At 35.3% G+C, this 21807-nt stretch overlaps 1 protein-coding gene across 1 annotated transcript; it reads right to left on the bottom strand.

The window, feature by feature from the left end:
* Positions 1-1199: 1199 nt before the first annotated feature.
* On the bottom strand, positions 1200-8984 carry LOC132299915 (uncharacterized). Its single transcript, XM_059796805.1, has 12 exons — positions 8807-8984; positions 7760-7826; positions 7291-7659; positions 6968-7182; positions 6031-6357; positions 5676-5892; positions 3724-3816; positions 3552-3643; positions 3196-3313; positions 2978-3063; positions 2027-2078; positions 1200-1895 (listed from the first exon to the last, which is right to left on the bottom strand). The coding sequence occupies exons 2-12, from the start codon at positions 7766-7768 to the stop codon at positions 1374-1376; spliced, it is 2100 nt and encodes a 699-aa protein (XP_059652788.1). The 5' UTR covers positions 7769-7826; positions 8807-8984; the 3' UTR covers positions 1200-1373.
* Between the last annotated feature and the right edge of the window lie 12823 nt (positions 8985-21807).

Here is a 21807-nt window from a genome sequence, read left to right as displayed (position 1 = left end):
CTTGTGTCGCGTTCGAATCGTATTGACGGATCGGGTCGTAATTTGCCACTCCTCGCTATTTATTAACCTTGGTGGTTGATTTATATTTTTTTATTTCAATATCGGAAGAGATGCTTTTCTTGGTTCCAGAACATGGCATGCAAAAAAATAAATATGGAACATTAATGCTCCAAGTTATTCTAAAACTACATCAACCATTTGAAGCAAGAAAATTGTGAAAAGGAAAAAATATATATATGTTCTGGGAAAAAAAAATTTGTGCTAGCAAATGACATGTTTCATATTTTCTCTCTCACGATTATGACACTATGATTCAACAATTTTTATTTGGTTGCTTTTCCGAAAAATTGCCCCCTAAGAGAATCATATTAGTGATTTTTTACCACGTTTTTGGTACCTGTTTTATTTTTGGTGTTTTCGTTTTTGTCGAGTATTAAACAATGAAAAAAGTGTGTATGGAAAAAACTATTTTGTTTCATACAGTAGCAAAACGTTTTGTGAATGTTGATCAAAAGTCAAAACCAATTTGGTGTTTTATATATACTCTACTTTTACCAAACCTGCGACATTTTTTTATCAATCATATATTTATATTTTTGCTTCCAATTCATTTATTTATTTATTTTAATAAATAGACATTACCAAACATGCTTTCGGTTACTCTTCAAAACATTATACAACAAAAAACTTATTTTGTTTTGTCGAAGTTAGCAGTTTGATTCTATAAACTCTTTCTCAGATAGAAACAAAAATTTAAACTTTTGCATAATCACCGAAACATTTTCAATTTCTATAGCATCTTAGGTATGAGAGATGATAAGAAAGAAACCTTTAAGCCTATCCCACTCCCCCATTGAGTATAAAAAAGAAACATAATCTTACCACCATTGTTGAAAAACAAGATTTGACCCACAACCCTGAAGGGGGAAAAAAAAAAATTATGATAATTGCTCCTACTCAATTATATATTAGATGATAAAACGATTGAAGACAAAATTGGCACATGAAAATCAATATTTATTTTTTCGGTAAATTTAATTTTTAAAAAAATGGGAACCAAAATCAATATATTTGTTCATGTTTACAAGGTGATGTGTGCATCTTGAGGACCAATTCTTCACAAGTGAGACCAAGGATAGGCCACTTGTGATACATTTTGATATCTAGAGCTGTTGTAACTCCAACTAAATGAGTTCAATTGTAACCAAATGACTAGTTTATATAAAACAACCCAGCTTTTCTAAATGAGCATCAAGTAACAATACAACAGTAATTACTAAAGAGCTAACCATATGCAATTTTTACATCTCTCTCAAAATATGGAGAGAAAGTACTAAAATAAAATATATAAGAAAAAAGGGGATTTCCTTCTACTAAATGCCATTTAAACAGCTACATATGGCCTCAGAAATGAGGGAGGCTAAGTTCTCATCAGAAGTGCTAATAACAGTACTAGTTGCATCGACTTCAATCAAAGCCTTGTTGGGCTCAATAACACGTACAATAAAAGCATTTTCTGATTCAACACCACCCGTGCCTCGTTCAACTGATCCACTGATTCCCATCTTCTGCAATGCTGTCAGAAGACTGTCCAAATCAGGCGTGCCCCAGTGCAGCAGTGGCCTCCTCGTCTGTGAGGAAGTTATTTGTTCATTTCCAGGCAGTAGCCGATGCTTGCTGTGCTCCATAAAAAGTTCTCCCTTTAATCTTGCAATATTCATGTTTTTCTTTTTTGCGTTTGTCCAATGGAGCTGTGAAGCCAAGTCTGTCGCAACATCAAACTCAGAACTGTCCTTCAAGCTTGGTATATGCAGCAATTCGTTTTCACAGTAATGAATGAATGAGAATTCTCTTGGACTTGAAGACCCAAAATAAAGCTTCAAATTTTCAGGGACCTATCAAGAGTTGAGAAGAAAAAAGGAGTTCATTAATAAAAGTGGTATGTTGCATAGCAAATTAGATATCATGAAACATCGTGTCAGTACGAAGAAAAGCTAGGTTCATAAATAAAAGTTTGAATGATTACCAAGACAAACTTTGGCTGTAATGTCTTCAGCAAAGGTTGAACTTTCTGCAACCTGAAAAACAAAGGACGAAAACACCAATAATATATAGAAGCAATATTTAAACCAGAGAGAGGTTTTCAGTGGAGAAGTTGCATTCTGTAATTCTTAATACTGCAGCAAGTCCTAAAAACTAACAGAAAAAAATTGAGCCTAACAGCCTAAGACAGAATAAATATGAATAAAATCATAATATGTATATATATACAAAACACTCTCTTGCTCACATGAAGTATCTACTTAGAGGCCAGGTCATTTAGTGTCTCAAAGCCAAGTTCAAATAGATCTAGTTAGAGAATATTTTGGTTTTATCTTTTCCTTGTATATATGTAGTTTAGTCTTTTCCTTGTATATTGGTAGTTTAGTCTTTTCCTTGTATATTGGTAGTTTAGTTTTTTCCTTGTATATGCGATAATTTGACTTCTTCCCAAATAATGTCCAAAAGAATCGGTATCATAAAGAAAACAAAGATCACCAATTGGTGCATAAGACTGTATATTAGCGGACAGGATGCTCTCATCTCGCAGTTTATTTATGGTACATAAAAATTTTAAATTTCAATTTCTACTTATAAAACGTCTACATAGAAAAAGTGATACAAAGGCCTTTGAATTAACTTTCAAGATCCAAATGCAATATACAATTACATATGCATAATTTATTTGAGAGCAGCTACTTTGTGCAAATAAATGCCAAAGGATAGTTTTGCATCCAGTCTACCACTCCCAGCACCCTCAATTAACGGGGACCACACTAAGTAATGATGTATTCATGACTCATATGGACAAAAATCACACACACACACTACATAAATGCACATACAGAGGAGGATGGGGGAGAGAATGAGCTTAAAATTGAAATCAATAAAATACACAAAGTGGACAATTTATAAAAGAAAAAGGAGTAATCCTTACTTTATTCCAGATAGAAATGAACATTGCAAGACTTTCATTGCCATTGGCTTGAAAGGTAAGAGGGCCAAATCTGCATCCACTCCTTCCTGCAGAATGTGCAATGATTGAATGATTTACTAAACATCTATCCCAATTGTACAAAATAAAGCTGAATTTTAGACATAACACGCTAGGATAATTCATTGGGCAAAAGGGTAGTTCAAGGATTGAATTGGCACCTCCATAACAAGTAAAGAGTTATGATCTCCACGCCATCGTCGAAGAAAATGAACAACAGGTCCAAACCGCAAGCTCCAGTGAGGGCAAAATACTATGCATGGTTCCTGCCAAATTGTTCTGTGCACAGAAAGAGCAGTTCTTAGGGGTGAGAGAACAGACCAAAATAAGGTAATCACAAGCACAAGTTGACAGTGCATGCAAAAGTAACCTCCAGGGGTGGTTTGGATGCATTTCTTTTTCAATGCATTTTTAGAAGAAAGTGTTTCTTGTGATATATCAATGTTCTTGGATACAATACTGTACAGCTATGTTAGCAAGTGATTTTCTTACATCTGAAGAGAAGGAAATATCTTACAATAGTTTATGAGAAAGAACTGCAGGAAACATATGAAGCTTTTTCTCTTTTATAAGCTCTACATGTGCAAACAATGGCTCGCCAGAATAAAGCTGCAAGACCAAACAACAAAGAAATTATTAAGTTTGTAAACCAGACAATTCTGCTTTTATAAGGCACTCAATATATGTACTTTTTCTTGTCGCTGCTTGCATAACCATTCTGGTATCGTATTGGAGAATGCCAATAATTCTTCTGCTACAGAAGAGATAATAAATATGGGCACCTGCAGAACAAGCAAAATGATTATAATTTAGGGAACATGACTTGGAGGTGAAAAATGAAATAAAATAAAAACAAAATTTAGAATATTATCCCTGCCAATTGTAAAGGGGGTCTCGTGTTTGGATTAATTGGATAAAGGTCACACTCGGGACTACCTAGAAAACTGTAAAGGAAATTTTAGAGCAGAGGATTGGGAGAGAAAGAAGACAAAAGGAATATCAGATGGAAGGGGCCCTTGAATGCTGTGTCTCCCTACATCACAAGTACCCTGGATATTTATAAGGCTTAGGACGCAGATCCTTCACAGTTATCATCCTACGTGGCACATGTTATTGCGCCACGTGTAGATTATGTTATTCCTTCTGGTCAGCCCAGGAGCACCCATATGAAACCCCTGCGAGTAACTTTTGTGACCCTCGTGAGTCCCCCTGTTATGACCCTAGTGAGCCACCTGTGCTCCAGTCTGACAAGCCCTTCTTTGATATCCACCATGCCTCAACAACCCAATTTCCTGTTGAAGGATGATGACCCCACACGCACCGATGTGACAACATAGCCGCACAGGCTGTGGCACAGCATCGTTTGTGCCGACAATGACATGTTACCAATCCTTCTTGTGAAGCAAAACCGGTGGAAAGCTCTTGTGGTGCCTTCTGTGGAGAGTACTATCCGGATTTGCAGGCTATAGCAAAGACAACTACCTCGACAACACCTCTCCCAGTGAGTCTACTGATTTAGCAAAGTATTCTTGGGTAATCTCACTAGAGCCACGCCATGCTATTTCAGTCAAGTGTACTCTCTCGTGACTTGGGATTTTCCGAGAGTCTACCTTAAGCCTCCTGCCCTCCGTGGGTAGGAGTTATCTTAGAAAACTAAGACATGCCCACTGAGGAGGACCAGCCCCTCTAGAGGTTCTCCTTGAACCCCGTATCCTCACAAGTCCTTGTCGTCTCTCGCGAGGTTGTCTTGTCCTGGTCTTCGGCAACAGCGCAACCCTTGCCTGTTTTCTTGTTCTTGCGAGCCTTGGTGCTCACAGGAACTCCCTCTTTACACCAATTAGGATATTTTGACCTAAATTTTCTTCCAAAAGACTTCCATTACTCACTTTTTCCCTTTAATTAACACGGATTAAAGGGAACTGACTACAACTTTTGGGTGCCGAGGCAACAACGTAGCTTGCTCCTAACTAATCAAAATTATTGAGCTCATAACTCTGGCCATTGAGTATATCTTCCATTCAGAAGTATAAATGAGTAACCCAAAAAATAAAAAATAAAAATAGATAAATAAAATAAAAATTTTAAAAAAGGTAATTTTAAGCATGTAGATCCAAAGGTATAAGAACAATGATAATAATTGTGTAGTTGTGCAGTGCAAGCACCAATAACCATTTAAACCCCCCAGTGGTTGGATTAGTACAGTTGAAGTCGCCTAGACATAACTACAACCCCTTCAGACCGACATGTCAACAAGAAGGATAAGTAATTGCAAAGATCACCAATTTTTTTTTCTGCCATGAGTCCGCAGCTATTTGGGACCTCAACCATTCCAAATCAACAAGTGGCATGGCCAAGAGTAATGCTGATAGGGTAAAGCAAAAGTACAACCTGAATCATCAAGTGGGTGACCCCTTAGGTGGTGACAATCAACAACCTAGGCATCGAACTATTTACCGAAACTATACTTTGTAGCATAAATAGATTACCCAGTCAAATTAGTAAATGTTCACTTTTTGTTGCAGTATTGGTTCTTTATCGTGGTGAACAACTAAAACAAGCCACCCCATCTAACATTCAAGGGAAAGTTTAAGTCACTTGTATAGTCACAAAAAAGAGAGTTTCAGAATAAATGATACTATACCTTCAAAGTCAAAGATTCTAGGGAGAAAGACATCTGCTCCAAAAGCTGCAGAAAAATCCCAGGCCGTCCAATGGGAATAAGCACTGAACCTCCAGCCTTGACAGAATCCATGGCACATGAGCATATAAAAGCTAATTTCTCCATCTCTTCTAAACTCTCATCAGTATTAAGCAAAGATTCAGTGATTTCTTCCCAATCATCATTGGTATCACTGCCACTAAATGAAACTGAGAAATTTTTATTCAACATTTCCAGGAATTTGATCTCAATGTAATTTTTGGCCGCAGTGACGCTATAAAAAATATATAAATAGTCCAGCTTGATATATAGTTAGAGATGTGTAAAGTAGAAATACCCGAGAGTTGAGAAATTGTGGGTAGATGGACCAGAACAATTATCATCCTCAAGGTCTTCCGTCACATTCAGGAATGAAAAATCAGAATATAAAATTAGATCACTTCCCTGAAGAGCATGGAAATCAAAATTCATTGCATGAGCAGAGACAAAGACTGAGCTGGAAAGACAAGTGATGTTTCTTTTTGGACCACTTATAGTCCAGTTACATGCTCCTATTTCCAGACCAGAACTGAATGCCTTAATTATCAATGTGCCATTGTAGCAGGCTTCTTCAGCATATTTAACAGCCTGAACATTCTGCATGCAATCCTTTGCATCAGCTGCACTGAGAAATATCCATCATTACAACAAGCCAAAAATAATAATAAAAAAAATCCAGGTTGTTCGAAAAATACTGTCTATGCAAATGAAATTCTAGCATATTCATCGCAAATTTCATTAAAAGATGCTCTAGGAAGGAAATCAATGACACGTTTTGAACTCCAATAAACTTATATCAGATCTAAAAATTTCTTCTTTTCCATAATATAACACAAAACACAATAAATACAAATTTCCCCACAAGGCAAGGCAAGGCAAAGGGCATTTCCTTACAGAAATGATATAAGGCAAGGCAAGGCAAGGCAAAGGGCATTTCCTTACAGAAATGATATAATAGGTAAAAATACAAAATACAAAAATAAATAAAAGATGGAGAGAAGAAAAAGGAAAACAGATACAGACACTTCAATATTAAACTGGAAAACAATATAACTAAAGCAAATCTTCTGAAGATTGCTGATAGCTAACAGGCCAAAAAAATAAATAAATAAACAAGTCAACAAACTAAAAGAACAATTACCCAAGTCAACAAACTAAAAGAACAATACAGTTCATTTGGTGGAATGGACAAAAAATAAGTACAAGTCTGTTATCTAACAAATGAACACTGTTACCTGTACAAGGGCATCCAACCACCAAGCTCCACCCCATTGCTTCCTAAAGCCATATCTTTCAGTGCTGATGAAAGCGCTTCAAGATTTTCCCATTTCATCCATTTAGGGAAACCAGTGTCCTCAGGACCATAGAACTGCCTGAACTCCATGTGCATTTTAACAAGATCTTCCATCATAAGCTGACCAAGTCTTGCTGTTGCTTCAGTTGCATATATCTGACCCAGTTAACAACCAAACCAATCAAGCAAAATCAATTTTATTAGGCTACACTGAAACTAGAACCAAATTTAGAAAAAAGGAATATATTCTGTCTTCTTACTTACCTTGGCACAGAAACCCTTATTGCGAGTTAAAAATGGTAAACCAAGTATACCCATCGGACTTGAGATCAACACAATGTCGATAAAAGAAACATTATACAGATGTAAGTTTTTAACAGTTCTATAACATGGCTCTGCGTGTATTAAACTGCTTGCATCAAGGGTTTTTTCAATTTTCTGTTTCTTTTGACAAACAGATTCAGAACAATCAGAAGTTTCTTTGTCTGGGCTCACATAAGAATCCACAGGAATAGGAGAGAAGATCGTTAGAGCTGAAAGGTCAAGAGGGCAATCAAGTAAGACCTGGAACCCACAAATATTGAGTATATGGCATGGTGGGAAATGGAAACCCCTGCCTTTGCTCAAACATGTCTGCAGAAAGCAAACTCAATCAATTCCGTAGCAAAAACCTAAAACAGATATGGACACAATCACCCATATGCACAACCTCATGAGAAAGAGAGAGACTTACAAACTTCATAGATACAAACAGGAAGGAAATTCCACGATGCAGAAACCGGCAACTGACAGCTGTTTACCTGCAAAAACCAGTTTCGAAGCATGTGTTCATTCAAAAATTTCATACGACTCACCTAGTGAATAGGAATATGCAACCAACACTAATGGGCAGTCTCATAGTGCCCATTTAGAAGAAAAACAATACGCAAGAGGCAAATTATTTTCAAGACAATCAAGCTTCATAAAACATCAAGTCAATATCTAAAGTTAAAATTAATTTAGTTTTGAACATTGGAACACAGTATAAAAATACCTGAAAAGCACCACTATTAAAGGTTTATCAACTATAAAAACCAATTATTTGAGCAGAAAAAATAATTTAGCAAATAAAGCATAAAATAAAATAACCAAACCGTATAATAGAATCATTCCATGCATTTTCTATTAAGCCTTATACCTTAAGGGTTAAGACCAATGATCTTGATCGTTCATACTTTCCAAGAGGGTCATTTGAATGAAGGCATTAAAAATCTACTTAAATTAAACAAAATAGAAAATTAATCTCAGAAGCAGAAGTTCTTTCCTTCAGAAGATGAAGGAAGACCTTTAGCAATCTGATTGCAAAAGCTGTTTTTTTATTAAAAAAAGAAAAGAAAAGAACCAAACATTTTTTTTTCCTTCGCTCAATTAAAAAGAGATGTTTGAGGAATATGTTTCAAAATTAAGAACCAAGTGAAAATCAAACAAAAATGAGTGCTAGAAGTTGAATGAAAAGTACAGATATTTTATGTACACTAGTGAAAGACATTCACTTATGCATTTTAACAAACATTTGCCATACAAACATAAAGTGGTAGGAAAGAATAAGCTTATGCTGCATAAATAAAATCATCTTTATTCTCTACAACAAAGGAGTGACAGTGGATTTAATATTTCCCCTCATTATATATGTGTGTGTGTGTGTGTGTGTTACGTGAGCTAAAACAGTGAACCGAAAATAGCTCGGAATCAAACCTAGACGACTCTGAGAGTGCACTGTGGTAGAAAAGAGTAACTATACCTTTGAACCCAAAAACTGAGAGCTGGTTTCTGATGATTATGTGTGTGCAAGGAGGGAGATATAGGGAGAGAGAATTGGGTGTGATAGCAATCGAACGCCCAGGTGGTGGCGACGACTGACGAGAGCGGGGGGTTGCGGCAGCTTCTCAAAAAAAAAAACGGTAGGTTAATGTGGCGGGTTAATTATGTCATATCCAACGTCTCTTATCCAAAATGATAAGAAATTTATTTTTACAAATTTCACTTTATTCCAAATTATAAATGTAATTTTATTTTAGTTAAAATTCAATTCCTTTTTCAATTCTAATTCCAAATATCAAAAAAAAAAAAAAAAAAAAAAAAAAAAAAAAAAAAAAAAACTCCAACTAATTCGCTATATAAAAAATACACAAAAAAATATGCATACTATTTATTATGTGCATATAAATCTTTGTATTTTCAAAATTTGGAGCAAATTACCTTCTGGGCTTCAATTTTGACCAATTTTTTTATAAAAATTCCAAAATACCCATAAGGAAATTTTAGGTAATTCTTTTTTTAATAAATAAAAAAGACAAATAAAACAGAAAAATTAATAAATAAATAACTTTTGGGGGGATTTTTAAAATATGCACTTATTTTATTTATTTATTTATTTTTATTTTGTTTGAAGGTCATTTTAGGTATTTCAATATCCAAATTGAAGAATTGTAATTTTTTGTTGAGTTAGAAAAATATATAGTACTGATTTCGCTTATTTTATTATTTTTAACTATTTGGTTTGTAGAATAATTTGCAAATTTTAAAACACGGGCAACCAATCGCTAACACATTTCATTTAAGCTGCATCCTTAAATTAATAATTTTGAGTACAAAAATGCAATCAGGTATTCAAATATGTTTTATATCAATGGCTTCTTCTTTTTTTATAATAAAAATAAATGTTTTATATCAAAATACTTTAAAATAAGATCATTTTTCTTTTCAAAATTATATCATATTAACTAGCCAAAATAATCTTCAGTTTCGTCAAAAGAAAAGCAATAATTGACATGGGTCCTCTCTAATGCATTTCACGACAGATCATATAACTTGAACAATGTTAGTTTATGATAATGAACCCCGTTTTCTTAAAAATGCACTTCACTGTTCACTTTAATGTGAAATGCTGTTATTGTAATTTTTTTTATTTATTAATATTACTGTAATTCAATTCGTGATAATCAATCATAAGGAGCATTTGCATCATTTAAACATCTTGGTAGTAAATTACACGATCATTTAAGTTTTGCTGTGAGGACCTCTTTTTCTCATGTAACCTTGCAACCTTCTCCACAGTCATCCTTGATATATTGGGGTACATGGATATGTTATAGCTCACTCTATAATCTATGGATATCATCATAGTCGCCGGACTCTGAGGTAGAGGCCTATGACGATTTGGGATGTCAAGGGGGGTGGGTTCGGGATGGGACGGGGCACCCCTTTTCCAAACCTATCCCACAAGTAAAAATATTTCCCAACCCGCCTCATCTTGCATCGGAGTTGGGGCGGGTTTGGGGCGTCTTGATAGAAATATTTTTTAAAAAATTCAATTCAGCTTAAACAAATTTAAGATAAATTTTGTAAAAAAATTAAATCAAGTTAAATATTTAACAATTATAATAACACAAATGCTGTTAAATTTTAAAATTATGGTTAGGAATGAAGGAAAATATAAACTATAACTAACAAAAGAATATTTATTTATTTATTATTTATTATTTATCAGGGTCGGGGCTTTACGAATATTGAACTCTCGTCCCTAACCCTATTAGGGTGGTCCCAAACCAGTCCCATTAGGGGCAAAACGGTGCTGGGCCGGCGGTACGGATTAAATTGACATCCCAATGATTGTTTTGTGTGATTCTTGGAAGAACTTGAGTTGGTGGTTAATGTCCAAGGTTTGCTTAGTTGATCTCTCCTCAAGGTTTTTACACACCTCATGGTGGCTTGGCTTGGAAAGAAAGAAATGGCTTGGTACCAGGATGAAATATCTCCCTATGTCTCTCAATGCAGAACCATAACGGACCGGCCACCTATGACCTACAGAGCCACTGCCCAAGGACTATATATTTCATCAACATGTGGAGGCACTCCGTTAGTCCGTTAGCAGTGAAGTTTTTTGGGGAAAATATCCCGTCTCTTGGTACATACTGTGCCACACCACACGAGCTGTCACTTATGGCTGAAATGTTACACCTATCATTACCTAATTAGACAGTTCCAATGCGGATAAATTATTAAATGGTCCTGGACTATTAACACTTGATGGACCAATTAAATACAGACTCTAGGATTGAGAAAATGACCCCAAATAAATTACAAAGTTTTATGATCGAATGACTCTTATTAAATTAGTCCACCAAGTGTCAAATAGACGAGGACCGACTATCTAATAATTTCTCATGCATGTGGAAGCGTATATCTTATTCTCGTGTAAATCGAGGTGTGCATTATTTCTTTTTTTAGAAAGGTAAATGATCATGTCAGCATGAGCACTGCTTGTTGTTACTAACTATGGTTCAATCTCTACTTTGTTTATTATATTGGGGTAAGTGTAAAAAATACCTGAAGTATACTTTTCATAGCACTTTTACTCCCTATTTAAAAAAGTGTGCAAACAACACCCCTATTCTTCTCAATTTGTGCGAAAACACCCCGTCAACTAATATAATACAGATTTTACCCTTTTACTCTTCCAAAAATACCCCCTACCAAACCTTACTTCCTTCTGCAAAAGCTTGCCTTTATAGGTTTGTTTGACATGGAAGGGTGAGTACTGCATCTCCCTCTAGTTGTACTCATGTAGTACAGTGGGAGTTTTGTCAGTTTGTGGAGAGTTGGTTGGTGTTCAGTGTGCTAAGGTACAATAAGGAATTTACAAAGTTTGTTGAAATTTTGTAGGGATGAATCCTATATAAACTCCACTAATCCAACCATAAAATGAGAGAGAAAGAAAAAAAAAATTAATAGCACAGTTAAAATCTGGTGAAACATGACCAAGAAACTTAAAAGCTTGACAAAACATTTGAAACTTAAAAGCTCTTGGGTTAATCAAAGCTAGCCCAAATTTTAAAAAACCAGCTTTCAAATTTGGTCCAAATGTGAACGACTAATTTAAGCCAAAGATAAAATTGGCTTTTGAATTCCAAAATAAAACCCTTTGTGACAGTGGTATTCTACATAATGTTATTAATCATTGCGAGGAAAAAATAAATTGTCTTTCTGCGAATTGTAATTAAACAATCAACCATATAACGAAATTTTCAAAATAAAAATCCAATTCTACCAACCACAAAAACAAACTTGACAATCAATATATCATTTGTTTTTCCTTTCTTTCAATTTCTCAGTAATCAAACAGTGGGGGCATGAGCAATACCACTTTTCGGCTTAATTAAGGAGAATTTGGAATCTCATTTAAGGTACAACCTAAAATTATGAATTTAATTCCTCCTTACTTTCCTTCCTTTTCTCAACATCCAAACACTGAAGTGCGAATATCAGTAAAGCCGAATCACTACTTACCAAGACAAGCCAGTGAGATCATGGTACCCATCAAGCAACGAATTAACAGCACGAACCGGAAGAATAGACTCTGAAGTTCCAGTCACTGTCTCTACAAATTTCTTGACCACAACCAAGCCCTAGGTCCAAGATCTCCTCGAACTGAGTCACCGGAGATGACGGGTCTTCTCTAGTCTTCTCTTCCCTCTCTGCGGCGGCAACCACCAAGATGAAGAAGAAGAAGGGTCAAACCCTTTTTAGTCATTTCACAAAATATTTTATATATATATATATATATATATATTATAAAATATGTTGCCAAGGGCATTTTAGTCCAATTTTTATAAGTCCAATTTTTATAAATAGTACCTATGTATATATATATATATTATAAAATGTGTTGCTAAGGGCATTTTTGTAATACCCCCGAATTTCCGGATGCGGGTTGGCCAGGCCCACGCCCGATTACCCGAGGATATCAAAACAATTAGCAATTTAATGAACACAGAATACAATATAGAAAACAAGAATAAATAAAATTTTGCTGAAAAGAACCTAGAATGATAATCCAATAATTGAAAACCTCAGAATAAATAATTTCATTGACAATTAAAACTATTTTTGATACAACTGATCCACCAAGAATGGAAATCGTTCTCCAATGTATACAACTCGGGAATCCATCTAGTGGACCCCTAAAAACCAATGGTACTCAAAAGACTGGAACAAAACCCAAGTCTTAACATGAAATAAAATCCTACGCCATCAGTAGAGTGAATAACTGTATCTGCTCAGCACGATCACGCTCTACAGCTCAGAACTGACGAACACCTGAAAAAAATAATAAAAGGGTGGGTCAGGCCCACTAGCAAGTTCTAATCTAACTGCAATCCATACAGTGACCCGATACGCAGATACACCATAGATACCTCACAATATCTATCTAGTCCATACATATATATATCCACACTATGGGACATTCACTGAACTACAGTAGGGATCTCAACCTGAATAGAAGGCAACATGCGAATACGCACCCAAAGGTGGGCATGAGTACCTAGACCTAACAGGGTACACCCAACCTACTATAACCAGCTACACGTCCACTGCATATACGCACCCTAACCAACAAGTTCGAGACTCAAGCTCAACTCGTGGTACCATAAACATATATATCTAAACTCCGTTCCTAACCATTCACAAGAAATCCAATAAGTCATTCGGCGTATTCAACCGTACCGACTTATATATATATAAGGAGGATTTATTTAACAACCCGTTCCCTTATTCCAAAACAGGTAGGACTGAGTATTTTAAATCAGTCTGTCCCTAGTATGCCACCGTCCCATACCGGTGCATACAATCCACAAAGTCCATATAATTGATAGAACCAGTCATACTGTTCACCAATTAAAATCCATAAGGTAGGATTTAGCATTTTGAGCTAAACCATACCTAGTATGCCACCGTCCCATACCGGTGCATACCTTCCTCCATATCCATGTAAATTACAACATTCAAATGATAAGCAAGTAATTTACAAGGCAAAACCAAAACCCAGATAATTGACAGAATTTTAATGTGAGAATTCAGCACTTAAAATCCAATACATAATTCCAAATAATTGGTCAAATTTAATATAAGAATTCCGCAATTATAATCCAAGATATGATTCCAAATAATTGACCGAATTAAGTATAAGAATTCAGCAATTATGTTCCAATACATAAGTCCAGGTAAATTACAAGGCATAAATAATAAGCATGTAATTTATAGTCCAAAACCAACCATCCACATCGTTGTAGAATAGTATTTAGTATTTCAACAACTTAAAACCAAAACCATGTAAATTACAGACTACGAATGATAGTACAGCAATTTAAAATCCAAAACCAATATCCAATTAATTACAGAAGATTTTTAAATGTTTCAGCAATTTAAATCCAAACAATTAACCATACAGTTGCAGGGGGTGATTTAATAAATCAACAACTAACATCCAGAGCCTGCATAGATTACATCTAACACATCAATGACCCCATAATATATTTAAGACCATTTAATAAATATATTACATCCCACTGGAATGCCTAAAAATAAGCTTAAGCATTTAAAACTTCATTCATCCACCAACCGTATACAATTGTACATAAGTGTTATACAGTTTGATCCGTTAATTTAGAATTAACCTTAAATTAATTTAGGGTCTTAATAACACCCAAAAATTAACTATTTAATCCCTCCGTGAAGTCTCATTAAATTTCTAAAATTTAATCAAGCCATTCAGTTCCTTTCTCTGTTAGTAGCATACACCGTTGTATATTTTTACACTGCTTCATCCTTTGTCTTAAAGACTTAAACCATGAAACATTAAGTTTAATAACACTTAAAATTAACTACTTAGATCCTCTGTTAAGTCCCTACAGTTCATTAGAATCACTCAGAAGCCCAAACAGTGCTCCAAACACCAAACAGAGCCCTAAAACCACTTTCTGGACGTAAAAACCAATTGGAGCCGGCTCTGGAATGGAGGAGCCGGCTCTTCCCCTATTGGAGCCGGCTCCAATCCCCTAGGAGCCGGCTCTTGCTGAAGGGGAGCCGGCTCTTGACTTCCTAGAGCCGGCTCTCTCCCTCTTGAGAGCCTCCAGTTCAGTCTCTGCTTCGTTTTCGTCAATCTGCTCCTTCTCCGATCAATTCCTACCCCTCTGCTTGTTTCTTAAACTGATCTAAAGGATCTAACACCCTCCTGATAGCATCCCCAAGGTTTGATTATAGCAATTTAAGTCAATTACAAAGCTTAAGTTTGCTACCCAACTTAACATGCTGTTAGTATGAACACTGGAACCCTATGCAAATTGAAGCAGAACGGATTGCAACACGTATTTAAAATAGAATAATAGCATCCCTATAAGCTTTGTATAACCCCAGTAGTGTTCCTATACTGTGTTTACAAAAGTTGCAATCACATACAGAGACTAAATTTACAACAGAATCATATACTTGACGTACAGGATACTGAAACAAATATACACGAACTGTAAATATATTGGATTTTAAAACAAACAGACTATCACCCAAGCATATAATAAACATGTAGGTTTCAATCATTGATTAGTTATTCCCTAGAGATCATCTAGGTGCACAGAACACGGCTCAAAGGGAAAGAGGAAGATAGAACTTGCCTTTGTAACAGTTGGTCTGCTTTCCTCTGTTCTGGCCACACTGAAAATACTGCTTAGCCTCCTATTACTTCTGTGTTTCCCTTCTCCTAGGTTTGACTTTGAAACCTCAGTCGAGAACTCACAATTTGCTCTGTTATCTCAACCCTTACTCTGCATCTCTTTGTGTTTTGCAGAACCCTCTACGTGTATATGCTATGTGATATATCGTAAAACCCTAGCTTAACGCATAATGGAGTATTTATAAACTAAATACTAAAAACCTAATCCTTGTCACATTGAGATAAAGCCCTAAACTTAATCCGAGTTTAGTTAGATATCAGATGCTTATGAGACGGCTCCAAAAACCCTAACTAAAACGTATCTAAAACCCTAGTTAATGGAAATTACATAATTACCCTGTTCAAAAATTAAATACTTAATAAACAATTAATTTAAACCCATTAATTAAATCAAATAAGGAAGCAACGAATCACTTAAAACACATAAAATAAATAAAACAAGTAATTAAAATAAACCAACAAATAAAGAATTTCACCCTTAATTAAAATAAACAATAATAAATCAATTAAATCAAATTATCCAATTAAGTCAATTACTGCAAATAATGTTAAATAATTCAACTAAGACAATTAAACAAAAATAATAAACGCAAATAAATAATTAACAAATAAATCAATTAATACACACAAATAAACATTTATTCATAAAATTAATAAATAAAATAAAAATGCACATAAAATAACATTTAAATTCCAATTTTATCCCTTTTTAAAGTAGGGGTATTACATTCTTCCCCCCTAACAAAAGGAATTCCGTCCTCGGAATTCACGAAACTCTGAATTAGTTTTACTCCATTCCGTTGTGGATTCTGCCTCCGTGTAAGGGCTCCACTGATTTCCAAATCCGTAAAGAAAAATATATATGTCCGATATACATGACACACAAAAATTTTCCAACATGTAAGTTGTATTTAACAACTACTCATCCGCACCCAAATTTTGATATAGGGTATAGGGCCATATTCCTACAAGTTCCATAACATAGATATGTAAAACTTCTATGCATCCCATCCCAATGTTTGAAAACACAAATCGATAGGTTACCGCTTAAACGGAGAAACACCATCCATAACAAATCAATCTAATTAAGACATAAAAACTGACCTTCCTTAATCACGCTCCTTACTTCCGATATGGAAGACAACCCAATCAACTGTTCCTTTAATAGGAAAATCGTTAGTGTATGAATGGAATTAGTTACCATATCCTATTACCGCCTCCAAACTGCGCGTAATCCACTACAAAGAAGAGTATATCTCTCTAACGTATCCTTAAATGAAGTTAGGGTCTAATTGTATAACCCCCCGCTTCCATGTCAAACCAACAGGTAAGAAGTCTGCACCGTATAATATACAAAACCTTTTACGTTATCATACTATCCTCCCTGTGCCAACAATATGAGAAGTGAAAAAAAACACTTACAACTTCCCATAAAAACCTAGGATACCTATCCCAAGTATCTCCTCCATTGTAAGTGCCATGTAGAACTAATGCGAAATCCAAAAGTGAACACATACTTGTGTCCCCGACCAATCCATACTCCTAATCCGGATTAATTAACAAAAACGAACACGTAATATCAAAAGCGAAACACATAACAATCAAAATGACACATATAATAACAGAAATGAAACACGTAGATACATACAACACATAAAACAACCAAAATATAATCATTTTTAAGATATCCTCCATTCCAAAGAAGAAACCTTCTTTGAACTCAAGTTCGCAAAAGTCTGTTCCATAGTTTCGTTGGCAATTATCCAACCCTGAAACTGATCCATTAACCGTAGCTTAACTGCACAATCGTTTGCTTAAGCAAATATCCAATGGCTTAACCCTCATCCACCTAATACGCAAACCGACTATCGTGGCTTTATTAAAGCAACTTAGCACGTTACATCCTAATTCCTATACGCTCCAGAATGTGATATAAATCACGTCTTTGTTCTGACAAGAACTCCGTCCGGTTCCCAAACTCCTAAAGAGTACTTTTCAATTAACTCCTTAAGACATGATACACAAATTCATCCATATGTAGATTGGTTCACACCAACTCTACCCGTATCATTCACTATACTACTTGTGAATGAAAACACATTTGTGCGATTCGTCATCCTCAAATTTCAATATCCCTTTTCTTGGATACGCCGAAATCTTCTTCCTCAGGATCCTCTTCAGAATCCCACTCTTCACTTCTCTCTTCTTTGAACACAACTGAAATTGTGTTGGTCCCGATAAACGGTGACCTACCACCTACACCTTAATCCTTCTTTGGCGTATACCTTCTAAGCAATGCCAATCTTCGAACTAAGCCTTCAATCCTAAGTTCTGTTTCTTGCAAAGAACTCGACAACATACTCCTTTACTCCGTTAGGTCCGTATTGCTTCCGTCCTGGACCCCATCCTCCTCCTAGTGCCAACCATTCCATAACTATGGAATATAATTGACATCCGTTCCTCCTAACGATCCGTAACAAGAGTACAACGAATCCTAACATGGCTCTAAGTTTTAAGAGACGCAACGCAGAAGTCTTATAACGAAAACACTCCTAAGGACACTAGAACCTGGAGTGCTCTGATACCAACTGTAATACCCCCGAATTTCCGGATGCGGGTTGGCCAGGCCCACGCCCGATTACCCGAGGATATCAAAACAATTAGCAATTTAATGAACACAGAATACAATATAGAAAACAAGAATAAATAAAATTTTGCTAAAAAGAACCTAGAATGATAATCCAATAATTGAAAACCTCAGAATAAATAATTTCATTGATAATTAAAACTATTTTTGATACAACTGATCCACCAAGAATGGAAATCGTTCTCCAATGTATACAACTCGGGAATCCATCTAGTGGACCCCTAAAAACCAATGGTACTCAAAAGACTGGAACAAAACCCAAGTCTTAACATGAAATAAAATCCTACGCCATCAGTAGAGTGAATAACTGTATCTGCTCAGCACGATCACGCTCTACAGCTCAGAACTGACGAACACCTGAAAAAAATAATAAAAGGGTGGGTCAGGCCCACTAGCAAGTTCTAATCTAACTGCAATCCATACAGTGACCCGATACGCAGATACACCATAGATACCTCACAATATCTATCTAGTCCATACATATATATATCCACACTATGGGACATTCACTGAACTACAGTAGGGATCTCAACCTGAATAGAAGGCAACATGCGAATACGCACCCAAAGGTGGGCATGAGTACCTAGACCTAACAGGGTACACCCAACCTACTATAACCAGCTACACGTCCACTGCATATACGCACCCTAACCAACAAGTTCGAGACTCAAGCTCAACTCGTGGTACCATAAACATATATATCTAAACTCCGTTCCTAACCATTCACAAGAAATCCAATAAGTCATTCGGCGTATTCAACCGTACCGACTTATATATATATAAGGAGGATTTATTTAACAACCCGTTCCCTTATTCCAAAACAGGTAGGACTGAGTATTTTAAATCAGTCTGTCCCTAGTATGCCACCGTCCCATACCGGTGCATACAATCCACAAAGTCCATATAATTGATAGAACCAGTCATACTGTTCACCAATTAAAATCCATAAGGTAGGATTTAGCATTTTGAGCTAAACCATACCTAGTATGCCACCGTCCCATACCGGTGCATACCTTCCTCCATATCCATGTAAATTACAACATTCAAATGATAAGCAAGTAATTTACAAGGCAAAACCAAAACCCAGATAATTGACAGAATTTTAATGTGAGAATTCAGCACTTAAAATCCAATACATAATTCCAAATAATTGGTCAAATTTAATATAAGAATTCCGCAATTATAATCCAAGATATGATTCCAAATAATTGACCGAATTAAGTATAAGAATTCAGCAATTATGTTCCAATACATAAGTCCAGGTAAATTACAAGGCATAAATAATAAGCATGTAATTTATAGTCCAAAACCAACCATCCACATCGTTGTAGAATAGTATTTAGTATTTCAACAACTTAAAACCAAAACCATGTAAATTACAGACTACGAATGATAGTACAGCAATTTAAAATCCAAAACCAATATCCAATTAATTACAGAAGATTTTTAAATGTTTCAGCAATTTAAATCCAAACAATTAACCATACAGTTGCAGGGGGTGATTTAATAAATCAACAACTAACATCCAGAGCCTGCATAGATTACATCTAACACATCAATGACCCCATAATATATTTAAGACCATTTAATAAATATATTACATCCCACTGGAATGCCTAAAAATAAGCTTAAGCATTTAAAACTTCATTCATCCACCAACCGTATACAATTGTACATAAGTGTTATACAGTTTGATCCGTTAATTTAGAATTAACCTTAAATTAATTTAGGGTCTTAATAACACCCAAAAATTAACTATTTAATCCCTCCGTGAAGTCTCATTAAATTTCTAAAATTTAATCAAGCCATTCAGTTCCTTTCTCTGTTAGTAGCATACACCGTTGTATATTTTTACACTGCTTCATCCTTTGTCTTAAAGACTTAAACCATGCAACATTAAGTTTAATAACACTTAAAATTAACTACTTAGATCCTCTGTTAAGTCCCTACAGTTCATTAGAATCACTCAGAAGCCCAAACAGTGCTCCAAACACCAAACAGAGCCCTAAAACCACTTTCTGGACGTAAAAACCAATTGGAGCCGGCTCTGGAATGGAGGAGCCGGCTCTTCCCCTATTGGAGCCGGCTCCAATCCCCTAGGAGCCGGCTCTTGCTGAAGGGGAGCCGGCTCTTGACTTCCTAGAGCCGGCTCTCTCCCTCTTGAGAGCCTCCAGTTCAGTCTCTGCTTCGTTTTCGTCAATCTGCTCCTTCTCCGATCAATTCCTACCCCTCTGCTTGTTTCTTAAACTGATCTAAAGGATCTAACACCCTCCTGATAGCATCCCCAAGGTTTGATTATAGCAATTTAAGTCAATTACAAAGCTTAAGTTTGCTACCCAACTTAACATGCTGTTAGTATGAACACTGGAACCCTATGCAAATTGAAGCAGAACGGATTGCAACACGTATTTAAAATAGAATAATAGCATCCCTATAAGCTTTGTATAACCCCAGTAGTGTTCCTATACTGTGTTTACAAAAGTTGCAATCACATACAGAGACTAAATTTACAACAGAATCATATACTTGACGTACAGGATACTGAAACAAATATACACGAACTGTAAATATATTGGATTTTAAAACAAACAGACTATCACCCAAGCATATAATAAACATGTAGGTTTCAATCATTGATTAGTTATTCCCTAGAGATCATCTAGGTGCACAGAACACGGCTCAAAGGGAAAGAGGAAGATAAAACTTGCCTTTGTAACAGTTGGTCTGCTTTCCTCTGTTCTGGCCACACTGAAAATACTGCTTAGCCTCCTATTACTTCTGTGTTTCCCTTCTCCTAGGTTTGACTTTGAAACCTCAGTCGAGAACTCACAATTTGCTCTGTTATCTCAACCCTTACTCTGCATCTCTTTGTGTTTTGCAGAACCCTCTACGTGTATATGCTATGTGATATATCGTAAAACCCTAGCTTAACGCATAATGGAGTATTTATAAACTAAATACTAAAACCCTAATCCTTGTCACATTGAGATAAAGCCCTAAACTTAATCCGAGTTTAGTTAGATATCAGATGCTTATGAGACGGCTCCAAAAACCCTAACTAAAACGTATCTAAAACCCTAGTTAATGGAAATTACATAATTACCCTGTTCAAAAATTAAATACTTAATAAACAATTAATTTAAACCCATTAATTAAATCAAATAAGGAAGCAACGAATCACTTAAAACACATAAAATAAATAAAATAAGTAATTAAAATAAACCAACAAATAAAGAATTTCACCCTTAATTAAAATAAACAATAATAAATCAATTAAATCAAATTATCCAATTAAGTCAATTACTGCAAATAATGTTAAATAATTCAACTAAGACAATTAAACAAAAATAATAAACGCAAATAAATAATTAACAAATAAATCAATTAATACACACAAATAAACATTTATTCATAAAATTAATAAATAAAATAAAAATGCACATAAAATAACATTTAAATTCCAATTTTATCCCTTTTTAAAGTAGGGGTATTACAATTTTAGTCCAATTTTTATAAATAGGACCTATTTACACAAATGCCATAGTTTAGGGATGTTTTTTGCACATGAGGAGTGCAATATGCATTG

This window comes from Cornus florida, unplaced genomic scaffold (assembly GCF_030987335.1).
Source record: "Cornus florida cultivar Cherokee Brave unplaced genomic scaffold, ASM3098733v1 CherokeeBrave_3.0.0_Hap2_Chr03, whole genome shotgun sequence".
Classification (NCBI taxonomy): Eukaryota; Viridiplantae; Streptophyta; class Magnoliopsida; order Cornales; family Cornaceae; genus Cornus; species Cornus florida.
The sequence above is the reverse complement of the archived record's forward strand: the minus strand, read 5'-3'. Positions and strand labels throughout refer to the sequence as shown.

Excerpts from the sequence above, each read along its gene's own strand:
- LOC132299915 (XM_059796805.1), bottom strand. Across the intron at positions 7,183-7,290 it reads ATAAGGGTTTCTGTGCCAAG|ATATATGCAACTGAAGCAAC; the intron begins GTAAGTAAGAAG and ends TAACTGGGTCAG. Across the intron at positions 3,314-3,551 it reads GTTCTTTCTCATAAACTATT|AACAATTTGGCAGGAACCAT; the intron begins GTAAGATATTTC and ends TTCTGTGCACAG.